Source organism: Camelus dromedarius, chromosome 11 (assembly GCF_036321535.1).
Source record: "Camelus dromedarius isolate mCamDro1 chromosome 11, mCamDro1.pat, whole genome shotgun sequence".
Lineage (NCBI taxonomy): Eukaryota > Metazoa > Chordata > Mammalia > Artiodactyla > Camelidae > Camelus > Camelus dromedarius.
Genome location: NC_087446.1, coordinates 46,856,668 through 46,878,810, shown reverse-complemented (window position 1 = coordinate 46,878,810; position 22,143 = coordinate 46,856,668). Strand labels below are relative to the sequence as shown.

The following is a 22,143-nucleotide window of genomic DNA, read 5'->3' as shown; positions in this document are numbered from 1 at the left end:
AGAACTGGAGAGATGGTACAGAATCACGGTAAGGAAACGGAACCAGGAATCAGGGAACTGGAATTAGACCCCCGTGTCACAGCCACTTGCCTGCCACTCATGAGACCCCGAGAAACCTCCCCTTCTCTCAGAGCCTCATCTGACAAAGGTGATGAGTTTACCCATCTTGCTTAGTGGACACTGTATTTTAAAGGTTAAACAGGAATGTGGAAGTTATTGAATACTGTCATGTACGGTATTTAAAAAACCCTCAAGATCGTTACATAATCTATAAAATACAGGTGAAGTATAAGCGAAAATGAAAGGAAGAAAAAGTAAAATAAAAATTAAGCTTTGGAAAATGTCACTGTGATACCATTTTTAAAAAGTCTGTGTGATGAACATCAGTAGTAATCAAAATTAATAAGCCAGTAGGTTAAGTAGTCAAGATGACTGTCAAGTTTGATAAAGTCAGTGTATACATGTTCTCTGCCACTTTTCAGTAGGAAATTTAAAGTTGAACAAAATGCTTTCAATGGTTTATTATACAAAACCAAGAGTCCACAACATAAAAACAGCTCTTACTTGATCTATTAAAATCTGTTTCATTTAAAACATTCATTTAAAACATTCTGATGATTTGGAGAAAGAGGTATTTGGACAAAACTTCCTGCTGAAAACAACTTAAAACGTTGACGAAGTTATTTTCTTTGAATGTCTTAAAAACATTAAAGCTCTGACAACACCATACAGAATTATCAGGCCAAAACATTAATGAAAGACAGAATCCCAGAGAGGTCAGAGGAACCCTAAAGCCAGATCTGCCCTTAGGGCTCTTGTCTACTGAAGCAAAGCTGATGTGTGGTTTTTGAATATTTTATGGGGCCAGTGGGAAAGAGTTAAAATCCTGGGACAGCTCAAAGTGGAGAATCTAGTAACAGTCCTGTTCCCATAAAGCTGGGACCCCAAAGGGCTGCATATTCAGAGTAATTAAGAACCAGGAATAAAGCCATTCCACGCTCCCACTCTCACTGGTCTATAAGGAGAGTTGTCTTGGGACTTCACAGACAAAGGGGGAGAGAACCAAAGAACCTTGAGAAGTTGTCATTCATAAGCTTGCTCTCAAGATTTGTAGACCAGATTCCCATCACTTGGATGGTTCAAAAAAAAAAAAATCTGAAGCCAGGAATTCAGTTTACAGCAATTTACAGCAAGAAAATCCAGAAACAGATGTGCAAGACCTGTACGCAGGATTACAAAACTTTATTGAAAGATATTTAAGAAGACCTAACTAGAGAGATGACCCACATTCAAGAATAGAAAGACATTACGTCACAAGGACATTGCAAGTCCAGTCCAAAGCACAATTGGATTTTTCTAAAAGTTGACAAAGAGATTTAAAAATTTACATGGAAAAACCAGATGAGTAACTAAAGCATTCCTAGAGGATAAAAATAAGAGGGGAAAGGAGACTGTTACAAAGCTACAGGAATTAAGACAGGACAGCACTGGAGGAAGAATAGGTAAACTGACCAATGGAAGAGAATGTGCCTGTATGTACCTTTGTGTGTATATCTTTGACAATTACAGAGTGGAAATGGAAAATAAAAGATCAATGGGGAAAAAAGAAGAAACTATTTCATATATAAAGCTAGAGAAACTGATTACACATACGGAAAAAAGGAAATTAGATCCAGATGAAAATGTCAATTCCTGATGGATTAAGAACTTAACTATCAAAAGCAACACTTTTAAGTTTTTTAAAGAAACCATAGGTAAATATTTTTGTAACTCTGGGAGAGATAAGGCCTTTTTAAAACAGGACCCTAAAAGTAATAACCATAAAAAGAAGCACTGTCAAATTTATCTCAATTAAAATTAAGAAAATTCTGTTAATCAAAAGGCACTCTATAGGGAAAAAAAATTGCAAACCACACATTGGGAAAAGAAATTTGCAGCATATATAACCAACAAAGGATTAGTATACAACGCATAAAGAATCTCTTTTTTAAATTTCATTTTTACACAAGTAACCCCATTGAAAAATGGGCAAAATGGTCAACAGGCATTTCCCAGAAGAGGAAACATACATATGACCAATGAATATATAAAAAGATACTCACCCTTATTAGTAATTAGGAAAATGTAAATCAATACACAGACTGAGTCTATTTAGAAAAAAATTAGGAAGTCAGATAGTATAATGTTTGGGGAGAAAATATAAAAAATATCTATCTTGATATATAGGTGATGGAAGTGTTAAGCTGGTAGAGCTTCTTCAGAAAACAGGTTAGACGTCCCCATATCCTGGGATTCTGCACTTCAGCCCCTAGATGCAGACCACAAAGCAGCTCTCACACAATGTGCACTAGGAAACATGTACAGCCAACGTGCACAACAGTTCTGTTTACAGTAGGGAAAAAAACCAGAAGCAATATCAACATCCACTGACACGATCAAGGGTAAATACGTTGCGCATTCAAACAAGGGAAGGGAAGAACAGGAAAAATAATCAACAGCTGTGTTCACAGCCTGAATGAAGCTCACGCAGTACTGCTGGGGAAAAGCTCAGAACACTACATGACCGTGATTCTATTTTAATAAATTATGAACACAGGAAAACTAAAGTCAGTAATACGATCATAAAGAGACAAAAAGCAATGATTATCACGAAAATCAGGAGAGTGGCTACATCCATAGGGAAAAGAGGGTGATGAAAGCGGAAAGAGGGCTATGTGTGCTGCTGGGGTGTTGGCCATCTTCTTTATTTTGCATCTGGGATGGTGAGAGGACACAGGAGATATATACACTCACACATATATACATATATATGTATATACATATACACACACACATATATGTATACATATATATGTATAAAGAATCTCTTTATACATGTATGTTCTGTAAGAAATACTGATAAATTTTGGCTATATGAATACCTGGGCAGAAGTAGGTCTTTCTTGAGGATTTTCTTTCAAACACTTTTTAATTAACTTCTCAACCATGGGCCATGGGGCACAACCATATTCTTTAACTGGATCTAGAACATTCAAAAACATATGATGCTAGGACACTGGACAAATCAGAACAATGATTTTTATTTCTTCTCAATGTGTATGAGAGGTCCAGACATTGCAAAGAAGAACACTGACCTCTATAATCCTGTATTTATTATGAACCTGCTTATCACTCTTAAAGCTAATTTTGTTAACTCTGTCTCCACTAGAGACATCAAAAGAGTTCTTAAGTCTTTACAGGATAGAAAGAGACACTAACACCAAATGAATAAAAATAGATTTTCATTTCATAGCTTCATTTCAAATAGACTCTGAAAACACTTCTGTTCATATAATAATTACACTCCTTTGCAATTACTTTTTATTTTAATATTCAAAATAGGCAAGCATTTAATCCTCATATCCCCATAGTCAATTTGTGCACATTGGTTTTATAAGAGGTATGCCATTCTTCTGCTGGGTGCAGAATAGAGACGTGAAGACTTTCACTGGAGAGCTAACTGGTAAAGTGAGGAAGATGACCCAGACTGTGCTCAAAGTTTATCCAAGTAGTGGCAGACTTCCCTCTGCTGGGAAATTTTAAAGGTTCCCCAAAAGGAGAGAGTTAAAGCTATACTCCTCGTAGCTAGCCCATAGTATACACTCAAAACTATTTTTTAGATGAAAAGGAAAGCTGAAAATATGAGAAACAACCAAATATACTTAAAAGAAAACTTTAGAATGAAACTAAAGTAATAGTTAAGGAATGAATGACAAAGTCCTAAAATTTCTTAAAAGCATTCAAAATGAGACTTAATGACCTCATTAAGTAATCACTAACTCTTACTAATATTTGCGACTAAAAATTATTGTAAATAATTCAAGCTTCCAATCCTGCATAGCAATTATTTCGCTCCAAGAAAATAAAAAGACTCCAAGCTAATGGACATTTAGTAGCTCTTTATGAGAAGAAAAGTCACTATATTTGGAGTTTCAATAGTATTTCCTTTTCTGAGCATTCTAAACATAACACCAAATATGTAAATATTTATTTGTGATACCAAAAAGAAACCCTGAATCTGCCGTCTTTCTCCTATGATTTGTCTTAATGTGTCACAGAATTAAAGAATATTCATGCATTAAAAAAAATCAGCTGTGAAATCAATTGGTATACAATTATAATTAAATAACTGGGAAATGAAGCTGCTAATATATAAAAAATAGTAACTGATATTGTAGATAACATAAAACTTACCAGGTAATTTTCCTTGTATTGCCAATTCATCAAACTCATTTGGAAACTTCAAACCCTCTGCTATTCTGCCTCCAGTTGTCAAAATGTCATAGAGAAGCAAACCAAATGAATATACATCAGCTTGCTGGTTATAAATAACATTTCCTCTAGCAACTTCAGGTGCACGGAACCCTGAAAGTAAGCAGACATATTAATAAATATGCCCACCCCCAGGGTTCATCCACCCAAAGAGGTGTCTATGTATTTAGGCACAGATGCTGACAAAGAGTCAGGAAGGTGAGTTCTAAACAGGTGGTATCATCTCTACAAGGAGCCCCTTAATCAAGCTGATTAACAGCCCTGTCCCAGGACGTTTCGCCCCAAGGTCAATCTTGAAGAATAATAAGGATAAATATTCAATAAAAATGATTAAGAAGGGGGAAAAAACCCTGCATCATTCTTAATAATAACTTCCCAGGGCAGTGTTTCAAACAGAGGAGGGGTCAGGAGGGAGATTTCCAAACTTTACTCTACATCGCTTTAACCCGGCTAAAATTTTAATGGCCTCATTATTTTAACACCATGTGACCCTGTTCCTTCTACCCAACTGAACACTAGAGAGAAAATCATGACTAAAACAAATGAAAGCACTCTCTCTCAGCTGTTGGCTCACATCTGAATTTTTTTTTTAAAGGGAAATAAAGTCTTTTATTCCAGAATAGAGATAAATCACTTTTAAATTCTTCAGGGGTAAAAACAAGAGTAATCTGAACATGATTTATGATAGTAAAAATATCAACAATCTAAAGAAATCCAACTAAAAAAAAATCAATCAAACCAAGAGCTGGTTCTTTGAAAGAGTAAACAAAATTGACAAACCTCTGGCCAGGCTCACCAAGAAGAAAAGAGAGAGGACCCAAATAAAGAAATCCAAGTATAAAAGGAAATCAGTTAAATAATGTGTACTACGCAGTAACTTAAAAGTGATTTTAAGATGACACGCTGCAATGTAAATGAAAAGAAAATGAATGTTGAACTGAATTCTGAATAGACAGGAAGTTATCAACTGAATTAATTTTCTTAGCTGTGATAACAGTATGGTGTTTACGTGAGTAAACATCCTTCTACTGAGGAAAATACATGCAAGTATGTTTTAGGGATGACAAAGCATGGCACCTGCAACTTAATTTCAAAGACTCATACACAAAGAGAGCAAGAGACAGAAAAATTGTGTGGCAAAAAGTCAATCATCAACAAAATATGCGAAGGGTACGTAAGTACGTGTTGTGCTATTCTTTCAACATTTCTGTAGGCTTAAACATTTCCAAAATAAAATGTTAACAGGAATGTGCATAATTAGACTATAAAGAAATACATCCAAATGTAATAATAATTATTTCCATGTACTGAAATTATGGGTAGCCTTCATTTTCCCTTATGCTTCCAAATTTTCTGCAATGAACGTATATAATTGTTATAGTAAATCTACAGCCAGGAAAATATAACAAGTGTGAATTCATACCCTCCAAGGAGGAAATGACTGCATTGAGAAACAGTGCGCTGTAACAGAGAGCTTCCCAGCAAAAGATGAAGCTCAGCCATCCTTCCCCAGACTAGAAGGAAGTGAAGAGTCAAAAGGATAGAGATGTCAGATTTGAGCATGATCGCTCCTGCCGCACTGTTAACCTTCTCCAGTGAACATTTTGCCACATTTATTACCTCTCTTTCTACACACACACACACAGAATTACCATCTTCCCACATCTGTACCTCTGTCTTCTCCCTCACTTTTTCTCTCATTCTCTCTTTCCCTCCTTGTCTTCGTATGTGTATATATATAATTATATTAAAACTATATAAAATATTTGATATATTATACTGTCAAATTGCAGTAGCAGATACAATATTTCAGCCCTAAGTATAATACACATCCTTAGAATAAGAACATTTTCCTATACAGCCATAACATCATTCTCACACCTAAGCTCAAGAATTGCATAAGTAATTAAGATTGTCCTAAACTGGATCCTTAATAAACTGTACCTAGGACATAATGTAAACATATCACAACAGTTCCTAATTCTTATCATTACAGCATTTTACAGACACCTTCCTGAATATTTTATTCGCTATGCACAAGAATCCCCTGTGGTAGGCAGATGAGAACTTTCCACTTCACAAATAACATAATCCTTTCAAAGTGTTACATGATTTCCTAAGGTCACACAGAAAATAAATGGTAAAGTCAAGAGTACTTAAAAATTGTGGCTGGACCTCGCAGTCAGGCTGGGGCCAGCCCTGCCCACCAGTGTGCCTCACCAGCTGCAATTCTCCTACAATAGGAGGGTTATGCAGTCCACAGAGGGGACACCCCTTTAGGACCTGGCGCTGGGAACTAGGCAGGGTTGCAATTTTGGGACAGGACAGGGACAGGGACAGGGACAGGACATCTCCTAAATAAGGCTACTCCTTCAAGAAAACGAGAGATCACTGACTTACCTAATACATAGAAACAAACATAGAGAATGAGGCAAAATGAAGAGACAGAGGAATATGCTCCAACTGAAATATCAAGACAAAACCTCAGGAAAAAAAGAAAAGAAACTAAACCAAACAGTGACAAGCAATCCACCTGGTGAAGTGTTCAAAGTAAGGGTCATAAAGATGTTCACTGAACTTGAGAGAAGAATGAATGATCACAGTGAGAACTTGAACACTAGAGATAGAAAACATACAAACATACCAAACAGAAGTTGTAACTGAACTGAAAAGTCACTAGAGGGGTTCAACAACATACTGGGTGAGGCAGAAGAATGAGGCAGTGAGTTGGAAGACTGCAGTGGAATTCATTCAGACAGAGCAGCAAAATTATAAAAATGTTTTTCAAATGAACACTCTCTAAAGGATCTTTTAGGACATCACCAACCAGACTAACATTCACATTATAGAGTTTCCAGAAGGAGAGGAGAGAAAGGACCAGAAAAATTATTTCAAGAAATAGTGGCTAAAAATGTCTCTAATCTGGGGAAAACCTCCTTAATCCAGGTCTAGAAAGCCCAGAGAGTTCCAATAAGATGAATCCAGAGGGATACACGCCAAGACGCATTATAATTAAAGTGGTAAAAGTTAAGAATAAAAGTAGCTAGAGAAAAACAACTTGTTATATACAAAGGAAACTCCATGAAGCTACTAGACTTTTCAGCAGAAACTTCACATGCCAGAATGGAAAATTCAAAGCACTCTAAGGAAAAAATGTCCAACCAAGAATTCTCTACCCAAGGTTATCATTCAGAATTGAAGGAGAGATTGGAGTTTCCCAAATAAGCAAAAGCTAAAGGAGTTCACCGCAACTCCACAGGTCCAAAAAAAATGTTAAAGGAAATTCTTTGGGCTGAAAAGAAAAGACACTACACCTAAAGGGAGAGAGAGAAAAAAAAAAGAACAAACAAAATCCAATATTGTAGAAGGAAGGAAATAATAAAGATCAGAGCAGAAATAAATGAGATAGAAATGTAAAGAAACAGTGGAAAAGATCAATGTGGTAGGCATATATAATGGAATACTACTTGCCCATAAAAAAGAATAAAATCCTGCCATTGGCAAAATGGATGAAACTTGAAGGTATTTTGCTAAGTGAAACAAGCCAGATGGAGAAAGACAAATACCATATGATTTCACCCAACAGGATATAATATAAACATACTCATTAGGTGGAGCTGAAGCTGAATCTCTCCAAATTACTTGAAGTTGAAAGTTTCCATCCCATATTCACCTTTCAAAACCTTGACAGCTACTGTGATCCTTGCTAATAACCAAGCTGTTTCTACCTTTGCATTCCTGCTGTGACGGTACCTGGCCAGGGGCTATTCTCTCAGGATGCTTGGATTTGCATCTTGCATGACCCTGTAGACATTTTCAATGGTCCCTAAGCTTCAGTGTCCTTATCTGTAGACCAGGAATAGTAATAGGACTTATGTCTGATGGTCATAAAGATTAAATGAGCTAATCGACCCACACAAAGCTCTAAGCATGAGGCAGACACTCTGTCCGTGCCATAGAAGAGATTTTGTTTCCATCACTCTCTTCCCTGAGACCACAGTAATAAACTCACACTCAGCTGTGCACACAGGGTGAATGCACCACCGTTAACGGTTAGTATAAAAATTCACTGAAGCCTAGTAAACACACGGTCTTTTGTTTCTCTGAAAGTTTCCAAATTAAACATTACATTTTGTTTCTCATAAAGTTTCCAAGTGTAACATTAACAGGAACATCCATTAAAAAGGGAGGGAAGGAGAGAACTAAAAGCATACGTGAGGGAATGACTTTCTTCTTAAATGTAACTGCTTTGGGGAAGGAAAAGTTTGGTGATGATGGTAGCGGTGGTGACAATGACTGTTATTCAACATTTTAAATCTGAGTTTCAGGCAGAGATGAGAACAGAAGTGCTGTAATATGTACAGTCATGATAAAGAGAAGGTCCGAGACACAGCGAGGAAAAATGTTTACCGTGGGCTAAGCAGCCTGGGGGAAGAGAGGGCAGAACAGCCAGGACCAGGCTCTGGGTTTTGCTGTCATGATCCTTCTCCATATTTGCGCTACTGCGCACAGCTAGAGCAGATCACAAGGGATCAGGAACAAGTATCTAGCTTGGCACGAAGAATTGGTTGGACATGAAGCTTTAGACAGGTTTTGACCCAAACCTGGAAGTCATACTTAAAGGACCATGAGTTTGAACAGAGCTGAAAAGAGCTGGCTGCTGGCTGGCCCAGCCCACTGAGGGAGGTGGCAGGCTCCAGTCCTGGAGCACAATCAACAAGGACCAGAGGGATCCGCTGCCAGGGAAGGGGTTGAGGCTTCCACAGCAGGATGTCCTGTCCATGAGCCGAGTGCCTGGGCTGGGGGATGGTCAAGGAGAAAAGTGCAGGCCCCAGATGAGCGGCCCAGCTCACCTTCACGAGACAGGACAACGCATAGATCTTCCAAGCGAAAAACCCCATCACATGCCCACGTTTTCTAGGTGGGATCCCATCTTCTGAGATTATTCCTCCAAACCTGTCCTTGACAATATTTGTGGTGGACAGCCCTGTCATTTTGCTTTGCTTATCTGGATTTTAATAACTAAAATTGATTACATAAACCTCTTTGAGTACATGTTAGAGTTGCATGTGAACCAGGAGAGCAACTACAGGTGTACCCTTGGAGATGTTGCCGGTTTGGTTCTGGACCACCTCCATAAAGCAGGTATCACAATAAACTGAGTCACACAAATTTTTTTGGTTTCCCAGTGCACACAAAATTTACATCTACGCTATGCTGTAGTCTATGAATGTGCAGCAGTATTACATCTAAAAAACAATGTACATACCTTTATTAAAAAAGGCTTTATTGCTTAAAATATGCGAACCATCATCTAAGCCTTCAGCAAGTCACACTCTTTTTGCAAAGCAACATCAAAGGTCACTGATCACAGATCACCTTAACAAGTATAATAATAATGAAAAGGTCTCAAATTTTGGAGGAATTACCAAAATGTGGCACAGAGACACAGAGTGAGCAAATGCTGTTGGAAAAATGGCAACGACAGACTGGCTTGATGCACAGTTGCCACAAACCTTCAATTTGTTTAAAAAAAAAAATCAAAAAAACACAACATCTGCAAAGCATAATAAAGTGAAATAGAGTATATAAGGTCTGCCTGTATAGGATTTAAAGCCAAATAGTGCTGGGCTCAATTGTCATTTAGGGTGAGATTTATCTTGGCCACCTACTGCGTGACTTTGTGCAACTTATTAATCTGGCTGAGTCTCAGCTTCCTCATTTTACAGAGGAGAAGAGAAAAGCTAACTTTGGGCCCTGGCATGAGGATACAATTCCATGCGCTTAATGAACCTGGCCCTGATCCTGGTACACAGCCGGTGCTGAAGAGATGATAATTTACTATTATTGAACCACCCAGAGACACTTGCAGCGAGAAAATACACTTTGAAATGTTTATGAGAATGCACACTCTACTTCCAACATATAGCTACGTAATATGAAAGAGAGGATATGTGTTTGGAGCAAAAATAAAACCAGACATTGGAAGCTGGCGCCATCTGCTCGTCTAAGGACATAAACGGGGGAAGGGGAGGAGGAGAGGGAACAACCTGGATCTTCTGTCTACTCAGATATCCTCTATTTTCTTCTGCCTTAGGAATGTGTTTTAATTGGGCTTCAATCATCTGGATGATGTCAGGACACCTGTAATTTTATTTACAAACAATCAACCAGGTCAGATATCTCTAAAGATGGAGCTGTCCCCAACTAAACAGACGTCAACCCTTCAATTTCCTATTTCCACTCAAACAAATCCAAAAGACAAGTTGCCTGCACAGATTGCTCGCCCTATGGCAACCAGAAGCTGAGATTCCGAAGAAGCTCAGTCTAGAAGAGGATGAAGAGCTGAGAAAGGAGGATTCCACGTGGAAAGAACGTATCTGAGCCTAAGACCATGAAAACACAAGAACACAGCGAACAGAACTTTCACTGGTGGGAAGTCAGTTAACGGTAAAAGTAAGAGGAGTATTACGACAGGCAGGACAAAAAAGGGTTAGGAACGACCCTGAAAAGCAATATTATAATCTAAGGTAAGTAAAGGATGCCTGTGAAGTTGGGAGATCATACATAGGAGGGTGTACAGAATGGCTATGTTTCACTGTACAGAGTAACCATGACTCATCTTGCTTAACAGGGCCAAAGAGAGATGCTACATTATTTTTAAATATTGAAGTATTAACAACTTATGAATTATGAAGAAAGGAAAAGGAAGTCCAGTGTTTAAAGGTTTAAACTCCTGTACCAATCAGTAAGAATAAGACAGTACATTTGTATCAAGAACAGTACAACTAAGATCTCCAGTCCCCAAGCCCTTATCTGAAACTCTTGGCACCAGAAGTATTTAGGAATTTATACTTTTTCATATTTAAGAAAGTTAATAATAATATATATATAACAAATTACATAACCCTTCAGTGGGCTCAGGGCCAGCACCCTGTACTCAGACTTGTTTCTTCTGCCACAAAACATGCAAACATTCACAGTGAGTGTGAGAAATAAAGATCATAATAAGCTTCAATTCAGTCTGACCTCACTTAGTATGCCACCAAATCGGTTGTAAATAAAACTCTGGGTTTTTCAAAGGTATTTGGGTTTCAGAGTTATGAGAAAGGGTCTGTGAACTTGAACTTGGTTTGCCTCACTTTTAGGCAAGTGTTAACACCACCTAGATGAAAACTTTGTTGTTCCTTTTCTACCACCTCTGGAGCCTGTCAAAAGTTTTGTTTTTTTTTTTTAATCCAGCTTTTAAAAATATAACTTGACATCCAACATACTCTATTTTTTTCATTTGTCTTTTTTTTCCCTAGAAAAATCACATCAGTTGATTTTTTTCGCCCTACCGGATACAGTGAACAAAATCACAAATGTACTGGTCGCGGTCAATCACACAATACACCCCTGTTTGCAGTGTGACAGGCTACTGTGTTCTCTTGACTCTGCTGAACTCACAACTGAAGTCGGTGGGTATTCATCCTGAAGAGGGAATTATTAAACATGCCGCATCACCCACCTGGTGTGCCCTCGGACGTTTTTATCCCCATTCTACAGCAGTACTGGGCAATCCCGTAGTCGGCAATCTTGGCAATGATGGCAGCGTTGGGATACAGGGTGAAGAGCAGCACGTTGTGGGGCTTCAAGTCACGGTATATAATCATGGCTGAGTGGAGGTATCTGCCACAAAAGGCACGGGAAATCTTACCAACTGTGATTACATCATAATACATTTTCTCATGATTTGGAAAAATATATGTGTCCATGATGCAAAGCATCAAAAATTCTGTGCTAAGTGTGACCTTCAAAGTTAAGAGATATTGCAGAAGGAAATCAAAACATTCAAGTCCAATGTTACAAAGCAAGCTTATGCTTTTAGAACAAACAAGACATGTCAATCCTTATAAGTGATTTAAACTTTTAAGGCACAACTACTTCAAGCAAAGTATCCATTTTTGGAGATTTTTTTGTGTGTGTACTTTAATAATTACCTGAAAGGAATTCTGAATTCTCTCAATGATCATCTGAATATTTTAATTAGCTTAAAATGGGAATATGCTAAATAAGCATTGATAGTAATTTGTTATAACTCTCATTTGTTTAACAGTTTTGATTTCCTTAAAATCACACAGTTTATCTTAGTTTTTATTTTTATTATTTTTTTACTGAAGTATAGTCAGTTTATAATGTTGTGTCAATTTATGGTGTGCAGCACAATGCTTCAGTCATATAGGAACATACATATACTCATTTTCATATTCCTTTTCACCATAAGTTACTACAAGATATTGAATATAATTTCCTGTGCTAAACAGTATAAACTTGTTGTTTATCTATTTCATATATATTAGTTAGTATCTGCAAATCTTGAACTCCCAATTTATGTCTTCCCACTCCCTTCCCCCATTGGTAACTATAAGTTTGTTTTCTCTGTTTGTGAGTCTGTTTCTGTTTTGTAAAGAAGTTTGCTTCTCTTTTTTTTTAAGATTCCACATATAAGTGACATCATATGGTACTTTTCTTTCTCTTTCTGGCTTACTTCACTTAGAATGACAATCTCTAGGTCCATCCATCCATGTTGCTGCAAATGGAATACCATATTCTTTTTTATGACTGAGTAGTATTCCATTGTAGAAATATACCACAACTTCTTTATTCAGTCATCTGTTGATGGATATTTAGGTTGTTTCCATGTCTTGGCTATTGTAAATAGTGCCGCTATGAGCACCGTGGTGCATGTATTTTTTGAATTAAGGCTACCTCTGAATATATGCCCAGGAGTGGGATTGTTAAGTCTATGTTTAGTCTTTTGAGGAATCTCCATACTGTTTTCCATGATGGCTGCACCAAACTACATTCCCACCAGCAGTGTAGAAGGGTTCCCTTTTCTCCACAGCCTCTCCAGCATTTATCATTTGTGGGCTTCTGAATGATGGTCTTTCTGACTGGTCTGAGGTGATATCTCATTGTAGTTCTGCTTTGCGTTTCTCTGATAATTAGCGATATTGAGCATTTTCTCATGTGCCTATTAGTCATTTGTATGTCTTCCTTGGAGAATTGCTTGTTTAGGTCTTCTGGCCATTTTTGGATTGGGTTGTTTCTTTTTTTGTTATTAAGTTGTATGAGCTGTTCATATACTCTGAAAATTAAGCCTTTGTCAGTTACATCACTTACAAATATTTTCTCCCATTCCATTGGTTGTCTTTTTGTTTTGCTTATGTTTTCCTTTGCTATGCAAAGGCTTTTAAGTTTAATTAGGTCCCATTTGTTTATTTTTGCTTTTATTTCTATTACTTGGGTAAACTGCCCTAGGAGAACATTGCTGAGATATGTCAGATAATGTTTTGCCTATGTTTTCTTCCAAGAGATTTGTATCTTGTCTTATGTGTAAGTCTTTAAGTCATTTTGAGTTTATTTTTGTGTATGGTGTGAGGGAGTGTTCTAACTTCACTGATTTACATGCTGCTGTCCAGTTTTCCCAACACCATTTGCTGAAGAGACTGTCTTTACTCCATTGTATGTTCTTGCCTCCTTTGTCAAAGATTAATTGGCCAAAAGTTTGTGGGTTCATTTCTGGGCTCTCTATTCTGTTCCACTGATGCATATGTCTGTTTTTGTACCAATACTATGCTGTTTTCATTACTGTAGCTCTGTAGTATTGTCTGAAGTCTGGGAGGATTATTCCTCCAGCTTCATTCTTTTTCTTCAGCACTGCTGTGGCAATTCTGGGTTTTTTGTGATTCCATATAAATTTTGGGATTATTTGTTCTAGTTCTGTGGAAAATGTCCTAGGCAATTTGATAGGGATCACATTAAATCTGTAGATTGCTTTGGGTAGTGTGGCCATTGTAACTTAGCTTTAAAAACTCTCTATTTCATTTCTCCTTTGATATTTATCTTTTTCTGATGAAAATCTTTCCTAATTTTTTGAAAAATAATCTTCACTTTGTTCAATAGGGACAAACAGAATAAAAGACTTCTAGATATCAATACCATACCATTTGAAGATGTAATTTACTTTAAACCCAATTCTATTATAAATTAACAAAGAAAATTTTGGACTGAGAGTTGGAATGAATAAAACATTGTCTTAGGGAAGGTGATGTGGGGGATTTTAAAGTCTTTCCTTTTATAAACTGATCTATTCAACCATAAGCAACTAGAGCTGGAAACTCACTGTAAGTAAAGAATAAAAATTAGTTAATATAAAAAAGAACAAAGTTTTAATCTCAACCAGGTCTTATCCACTATGGAAACATGGCCAATGAGCTATTACTGTGCCCTAACTGCTAAAATAATTCAATTGCCTTTCCTTACACATCCACAAAATTCAGATTCTCCCCAACTCTGTTTCTCCTGTCCCCTGATGTCAGCTTTGCCATAACTCTCTGCACGTGATCTCACAAATATATCTTGACCTACGTAGAAAGAACAACTGTTCATAGAACATAGAGGTAAATTTAAATCCTTTGCTTGGGGCTTTTGGTTTTGATTCACATTACATCAACCAATATTTACTCCATTACCCAGTACCAATCACTGCTAGAGGGACTGGGAGCAGCGTGGCAGCAAAACCCTGAACTTCCCATTGATTGAAGGCCTACAGTGAATCATTTAATTGCATCAGCTAATGCAATAGAAGATTCTTTCTCTTCCAGGATGTAGTTATCACATTTGACATTTGGCCTATTCCTTTCGGTAGACATATTTTTGGCTGAAAAGTAAGATAGATGTACTAATGAAGTTGACCTTAACAATAAGTAATGGTCTTAGAAGAAAAATTTACCAAGGGCTTACTGAAAGGCCATTAGCTACTCCTGCCCTTCTGAAGAGAAAAGCTGGGAGATTAAGAAGAAAAATAGTTAAAGCCAAGTCATGCATAATTGAATAGCAGCCAAATCCTTCATAACGCATGCCTCTGTCAGAATATTTATAGAACAGACTCTCTTGGAACACTTTCCAAAGTTACAAAAATCAGTTAAACTTAATTTGAAATCATGTCAGTAGGAGGAAAAGATTATCTGGATTAGTTAAAATGTTCAATTATAGAATTTAATCTTAAAAGTGCAGTTTTAATAGCTTTTAAGAGGACGGCAGAATAGTTCTCGAAATATTAACAAGTGCAGATCTTGCCTTACTGAGAATCATTCAGCCATAATTCATGTATCATATGACAATGAGCATTGTCAAATATTTTATTAAAATGAACTGGTCGAAACTCATTTTGTTTATTGTGATTGTCATCAATGTTGCTAAGAAACCCCTTTCTTTATAACTTAAAGTTTGGGTGGGAAGGGATAAACTGCAAGTTCGAGATTTGCAAATGTTAACCACTATATATAAAAATAGATAAAAAAAACAAATTTCTTGTGTATAGCACTGTATTCAATATTTTGTAACCTTTAAAGAAAAAGAATATGAAAATGAATATATGTATATATATGCATGACTGGGACATTTTATTGTACACCAGAAACTGAAACATTGTAACTGACTATACTTCAATAAAAAATAATAAATAAAATAAAGTAAACTATTTCATCCTACAGAGAATTATTCTAAAAATAGAATGCATCCATTCATTTTAACAAATATATATGGTGTGTCTATGAGGGTCTGTCACTGGGGGTCTAAAGCCATCTTTGTGTCTCTGCTTTTAAGGGCTCACATTCTAGAAAGAGAGACAGCTGCTTGAACAAAATCGCAGAAATGTGGTGAGTACCAGACGCTAGAGACGTCAGAGGGAGAAAAGCAGAGGGGTACAGATAGAGAAACAGACTCTCCCACTAGCCTGTAAATGTTCAGCCTCAATCTTTCCCTCTTCATGGGCCAGCACAAAGTCCTGCCTGGAGCAGACTCAAGAAACACGTGTTGCTGAGGCCAAGTCCTCAGGGTGCAGTCAGGCATCATTGTGGAGCTGGTATGTGTGGGAAGTTCTAGACGGAAATGAGTTCTCCAGACAATTTTGTGAAAAGAGAGGAAGGACCAACGCAAAGATAGACATGGATGCTGATGAGAAGTCAAGCCCTTCCGCGTGGATGGATGGCGGAGACAGGACAGTGGAACGGCAGGAGGCTGGAGAGGCAGGCACGAGGCATCCGTAAAGAGTTCTGACGCTGTGCCAAGGACTTTGGATGTACTCTGCGGATAACTTGGAACTGCCAGGGAATTTCAAGCATAAGGGGATTTTATTTTAGAAGAAATATTCTGATAATCCCCTGAAGGGACAGGACAAAGGCCGTAATAGTGGCATAAAAATAAATGAATGGAGTGGGGAGGGTATAGTTCAGTGGTAGAGTGCCAGCTTAGCACGCAAAAGGTCCTGGGTTCTATCCCCAGTACCTCTGCTATAAATAAATAAATAAATAAATAAACCGAATTACCCCCCCCAATAAAATTTAAAATAATAAAAACATTAAGAAAGAAAACAATTTTTAAAGAATTTTTAAAAATGAATGAATAAATTAAAAAGACAATGTAAAGTAGTCAAGGATTTGGTGGACAAACTGAGTACTTACTTTTGGAGGGTAGAGGTCGGTCTGGATGTCACTACAAAGATTTTTGCTAGCAAGATAAAGAACAGATTCATGGTGGAAGGAAGTAGCAGAGAAAGTAAATTCAATTTTGAAAATGAATGAAATGGAAACTTATGTGAAGTATAGGTGACTATACCTTCATAGGTAGGTGAGAATTATAATAAAGAGCTCAAAGGAGCGGACTGAATCAGAGACGTCAGCTAACAGTTGAAGGCAAGACTGCAAAAGAGGGAATACGTGACATGAAGAAGGTGTGTGACTTTGCTGTCTCCTTCCACCTCTGCAGTTACAGCTCTATGTTACAGTATGTTCGGGAAGACAAACCTTAATGCTGAGTTTTTAAAATACATTTAGAGGACTGATAGCTCCTGAAGTCCACCAGCCTCTTGTGGCACAAGACCCAAAAAGCTGTCCTAGCTTTTGCTGAGAACAAATCAGGCAAATGATAGGAAAATATGCTGAGATTTCACTTACTTTACCAGAAGCTGCTGGATTGATTATTTTAAAGGGTCTCCAAGAACCAGATTAAGTTATTTTAGAGATGAGGTCTTTTAAAAGCAGTGATGAATTTTTCAAAATCAATTATTAATTTTATGAACGAGCACTTTGGGAATTACGTGGAAGATTTCGGGGAAACCCAGGACCGGGAGTTAGGTAAATTAAGGAAGGTGACCCATATCAGCTTTTAAATATATAAGACATGGCTGCACTTTATCTAGATTGATTTAGTACATGGTTCCCCCTGCTGTTCAAAAGGAATTATAGCAACCCAGATCCAAATCTTTGCTTTTCTGTTCCATTTAATAATCTGTATGTTTTTCAATAGCTTCTGGACTCTTCTAGGAGAGAGAATCTGCTTATTTTATTTTCTCATTGTATCTCCTATACAGTATGAATAATTATATCCTATATCAACAGTTTGGTTTTCATTGTTCATGAGCAGTGTTTGTTTTCCTTCCCATCTATTCCATTTACATTTCTGGTTATTGTCAGAAAGGAAGAGACACAATTCGAGAAGGGAAGGAAGAGAATGAAATTCGCACCCACTTTGTGGCTGCTCTGCCCCAGGCACTGTTTCCTTCCTTCCCCTTTTCTCCTTCTGTCCCCAATGCCGACACGTATTTACCAAGGACGCACTGTTCAGAGTGCTGGGGTACAATGGCGAACAAGATGAAAAGTCCCTGCTGTCGTGGCACTTAGACTCTGGCAGCACAGACAGACAACAAAGAAAGGTTTTAAATGAAAACGTAAAGAATACCGGGCAGTGATAAGTGCTACAGGTGCCAGAGAGATGGAAAGTAGTCGGGGACAGCCTCTCTGAGACCAAACCTGCATGAAATGAGACATTAAGAACTCGGGGTTAGACATTAAGAACTGGTATAAAGGTTCCGGCACAGCCAGGAAACCTCAGGGAGGCGAGTGGCTGAGCACAGTGACCAGAGAGCGCGATAGGAGAGGGCCGACAGCAAGAGAAAGACTTGCTCCAACGTCCACGTTAGAACAATCCGGCTGCCAAGTGAGGGACGGTCTGTACGGGGCAAAGGTGAAAACAGGGAAGCCAGCCGGGCGAGGAGAGACGCCAGCGGCTCAGACTCTGCTGGGAGGGAGAGAGAAGTCATGAGAAGGAGCTGCACTGAGACGTATTTTGATGCCAGCGCTGAAAATACTTGCAGGAGGGTTAGGTGTGGGATGGAAGAGAAAGGAAAGAGTGGAGGGTGACTCCAAGGTGACACAGCTGGGTGGCCCGGGGAGGGGGAGCAGTGGAGATGGGGAACACCAAGAGTTTAATTTGGGATGTCTTCAATTACTACAGAAGTCCCAGAAGTAATAATTGAAGATTAAGTATCAGTCACAGTTTAGAGATTAAAAAAAAAAAAAAAGAATCCAAGATATAAAATCAGAGGTAACTAGGTGTATGGAGGGTGATTTTTCTGAGTCCCTCTGACTCCAAGGGCCATGGTCTTTCCACTCCATTGGGCTGCCTCTCCACGGCTCCGTCTGGGTGCCTTGTGGCCACGGGGCTGGGGGTCACTCTGAGACTGCCGTCTTGTAGAACAACTTGACTCGAATCACGGTAGTGCCTTCAGAAATATGAACTGGTCTTTCCTTACTAGGATTATCCATGACACCTGACATTCTTGCTACTTTGAAGGCTCGCCTGCATTTCTTAGGGAAGGGAGGTCAACGCAAGGGGAAGAACGTGGGCTCTGGAGCAGAACTCCTGGGTTCAGACTCTACTTCAGCTACCTATGAGGTCTGCAGGCTCTTCCTAGTCTGATTTGATAAAAATGACAAAATCTGATCAGGGAAGTGGTGCTTTTACACCCAAAAAGTTGGTGAAATACTTCCGGGACACAGTGTTACAGGGAAGCGCTGTTCTCCGAGCCCAAGAGTAAGTCTGGGCTCACACTCAGCACGCGCTGAACGGCAAAACGCAGGACCTGATCAACTACCTCAAGCCATCAGCCACGTGGAGCGCGATCCTGTGCTGCAGCGTCCTGGTGAGGCTGGCTTTGTCTTGCTGAAGCAGGCGATCCAGGGACCCCTTGGAGGCCAACTCCATCACCAGCATTCGAGGACGAATCCCAGCCGCCAGCAGAGATACTAAGCTGGGATGGTGGAGGTGGCAGAGCACCACCAGCTCCTGCAAGGTCAAAAACCATTTAAGAGCAATGGACCGTCAGCTCTTACCCAAGTGTCTCTTCCCTGAAGCTCGTCAACACTCTGAGCACGGTCTTCTCTGGGTGACTGGACTATGGGCAAACTTCCCATTTCTTCTTTGAGCTTTTTTTATATTTTCCACATTTTCAGAAGTAAACCGTGGGTTTTGCAGCTATATTCTGAATTAAAATGTTAAGGTCTAGTTTTCTCTTTGCTTTGCTTTATCAGTACATTTAATGCTGGCACAGTACATGCATTATGGTCACAATAATGGGTCATGTCACTCTTACCTACTGAATCCTGCTTAGCCACCGAATCCTCAGCCCAGCATCCTGAGCAGCCAGGACTGATCAGCTACAACTGGCCTGTGAGGTTCAATCTGCCTATCATTTCTGGCTTAGTGACCAGAAAGGTTTACGAACGGTAGTGTCCAAGTTTAACAGAAATACACGGCATTACCCCCACTGAAAACTCTCTAATGACTTCCCATTGCTTTTATTTTTTTTAAATCTTATTTTGGGGGGGGGGGCGGGGATGGTAATCAGGTTTATTTATCTATTTATTCTTAATGGAGGTGCTGAGGATTGAACCCAGGACCTCGAGCATGCTAAGCACGCACTCTACCACTGAGCTGTACCCAACACCCACTGCTGCTTTTAAATTAAAATCTCATACACGACTATTATAGCCTTCATGGCCTGACCTGATCTGGCCTTAGCCTATCTCTCAGACCTAATCTCCTTTCTCTCTCTTCCCTATTCACCAAACTGCTGCCACATTGGTGCTCATTAAAATCCCCAGCACCGCACACACCCAGCTCCCTCCATTCCAGCCCCGGGCTATCTATGCCCTTGCTGATCCCTCTGCCTACAAATCCCCTCACCCTTCACATGGCTGCTAAGGGCTTCCTGCCATTCGGATCTTAGCTCAAATACTCTTACTTCCTCAGAGAGCCCTGCCTTGGACCCCCTCTTACTAAAGAAAGCAACCCCTAGGTGTAACAATCCCTCTTGAATCCAAGAAGTGAGCTGGAACAGAAAGGTCTCCATCCTGATTCCTGGGCCACATTACGCGAGACTTTACCATCTCTCTGAGGATACTGCTGCTTTTGAATTCCCTATACACATTATTTGGTGTATTGAACTCTACTCTGAAACGGTATGTCATGGAAATTTATCACTTACGTGACAGCAAATTAATTCCTGTTTTAAACTGTGATTTCTGCAGAAGCCCTGCTTCTTAAAAACCAGCTTCAAAGATGGGGATTATGGGTGCCAGCTGCCTTTATCAGGGAACTGAAGTGTGGAGAATTCCACAGGCTGAACAAGAAAGGGTCAGTGCCCTGAGAGGGAACTTTCCTAGAACAGGAGCTTCAGACTGCAACCATATTTCCTTCATAGATAAAAATCTTTCTTTGGTCTCTGTCTGATTAGCTCAGTTGGTTAAAACTGATGAGAAAAAGTCAAGTTAGCTCTGTTTTCTTTCATAGGCACAGACAGAAGCCTAAGCCTAATTTCCTATCCTAGAAAAGCAGTTTACTGACTGCAAAGATAAAGGAGCCGGAGAGTGAAACAGATCAGCCCTGATTCCTGACCATGGGTAGAATGACCCTCCAAATGCAGCACCAAACACTGAAGTGCTTTCCTTTCCTTTCCTTCCCTTTTTTAATTTTTTAAAGAAGCATATTACACACACTCTACTGTTTCTGTTTCTTCTACCATTTCCTTGGTTCACCTAGCTGCCTAGACACTCATCAGTCCCACATACATTCTGAGTGTTCTGATTTCCAACCGGGTTCCCTGAGCACATTACATAAAATTTGAAACTTACGTTGAAGACGAATGACCAAGACTGAAAAATCAATTTAGACAACAAACTGCCTACAGATAGAAATAGACTGTGCCCAGATTTGGTTCACAGGCTTACTTCGACATACAAAATGTTTATTAGCTTATTCTTAGAGCTCCAGTGTAACTTTTGGTAGTAATAATCAAAATTACTGCAGGATATTTTGCACAGACATGGAATTATTTTCATTATTCAGAGTAATTAATGTAATTGCAACTGTATTTTTTGTTGTTGTTGACATTAAGTTATTTAGAGTCAGATTCAGGCACAAATTTTTTTTAATAAATTGAGAAAAAAAAATAAGAATGAATAGATTCAAAAACAGAGTTGCATTCTGGTTGTAAGATTGCAGAATTCACATTGAATTTTACCTCTCCTCTCACCCTGTCTCTCTCCCTCATCCCTACTGTCAAGAAAGATTCAGAAAAAAAGACATGAATCCCCACCTGTAGTTCAAAACGAGAGGGTATTCGTGACCACTCTTGGTTATTCATTCACTTTCCATTCAACTTTCTTTCTTCCTAAGGGGACCTTGATTCTGCTGAGGTATCCAACCCTCACCCAGGCAGCCCAGGAACTTTAAGGGGAACTGACCCCAGCCTCAGCCTCAGGGAGAGGCTGGAATATTCTAAATAATACCCTCCTCATCACCAGATTGGATGGTTCGTAACACAGGTGTAAGCCAATCAGCACTGCCCTGAACATACGTGGTTGCTGAGCAAAGAACACGTGACTTAACTGAGGCCGAGAAGTTTCTAAACGGGTTAATGTTGCAAGGATTTTGGTTCTTTTGAAT

General features: G+C 38.9%; 1 protein-coding gene across 3 annotated transcripts in view; it reads right to left on the bottom strand.

Annotated features, from left to right (window-relative positions):
• LRRK2 (leucine rich repeat kinase 2) overlaps window positions 1-22,143 on the bottom strand; it is a 135,444-nt gene that overhangs the window by 16,718 nt on the left and 96,583 nt on the right. For all 3 annotated transcript variants that reach the window (XM_010980302.3, XM_031462747.2, XM_064491772.1), the window contains 4 exons: window positions 19,292-19,482; window positions 11,822-11,982; window positions 4,234-4,404; window positions 2,922-3,022 (listed from right to left, as the gene is read on the bottom strand). In XM_010980302.3, coding sequence (XP_010978604.3) covers window positions 2,922-3,022; window positions 4,234-4,404; window positions 11,822-11,982; window positions 19,292-19,482 — 624 coding nt within the window. The remainder of the gene's footprint in view (window positions 1-2,921; window positions 3,023-4,233; window positions 4,405-11,821; window positions 11,983-19,291; window positions 19,483-22,143) is intronic.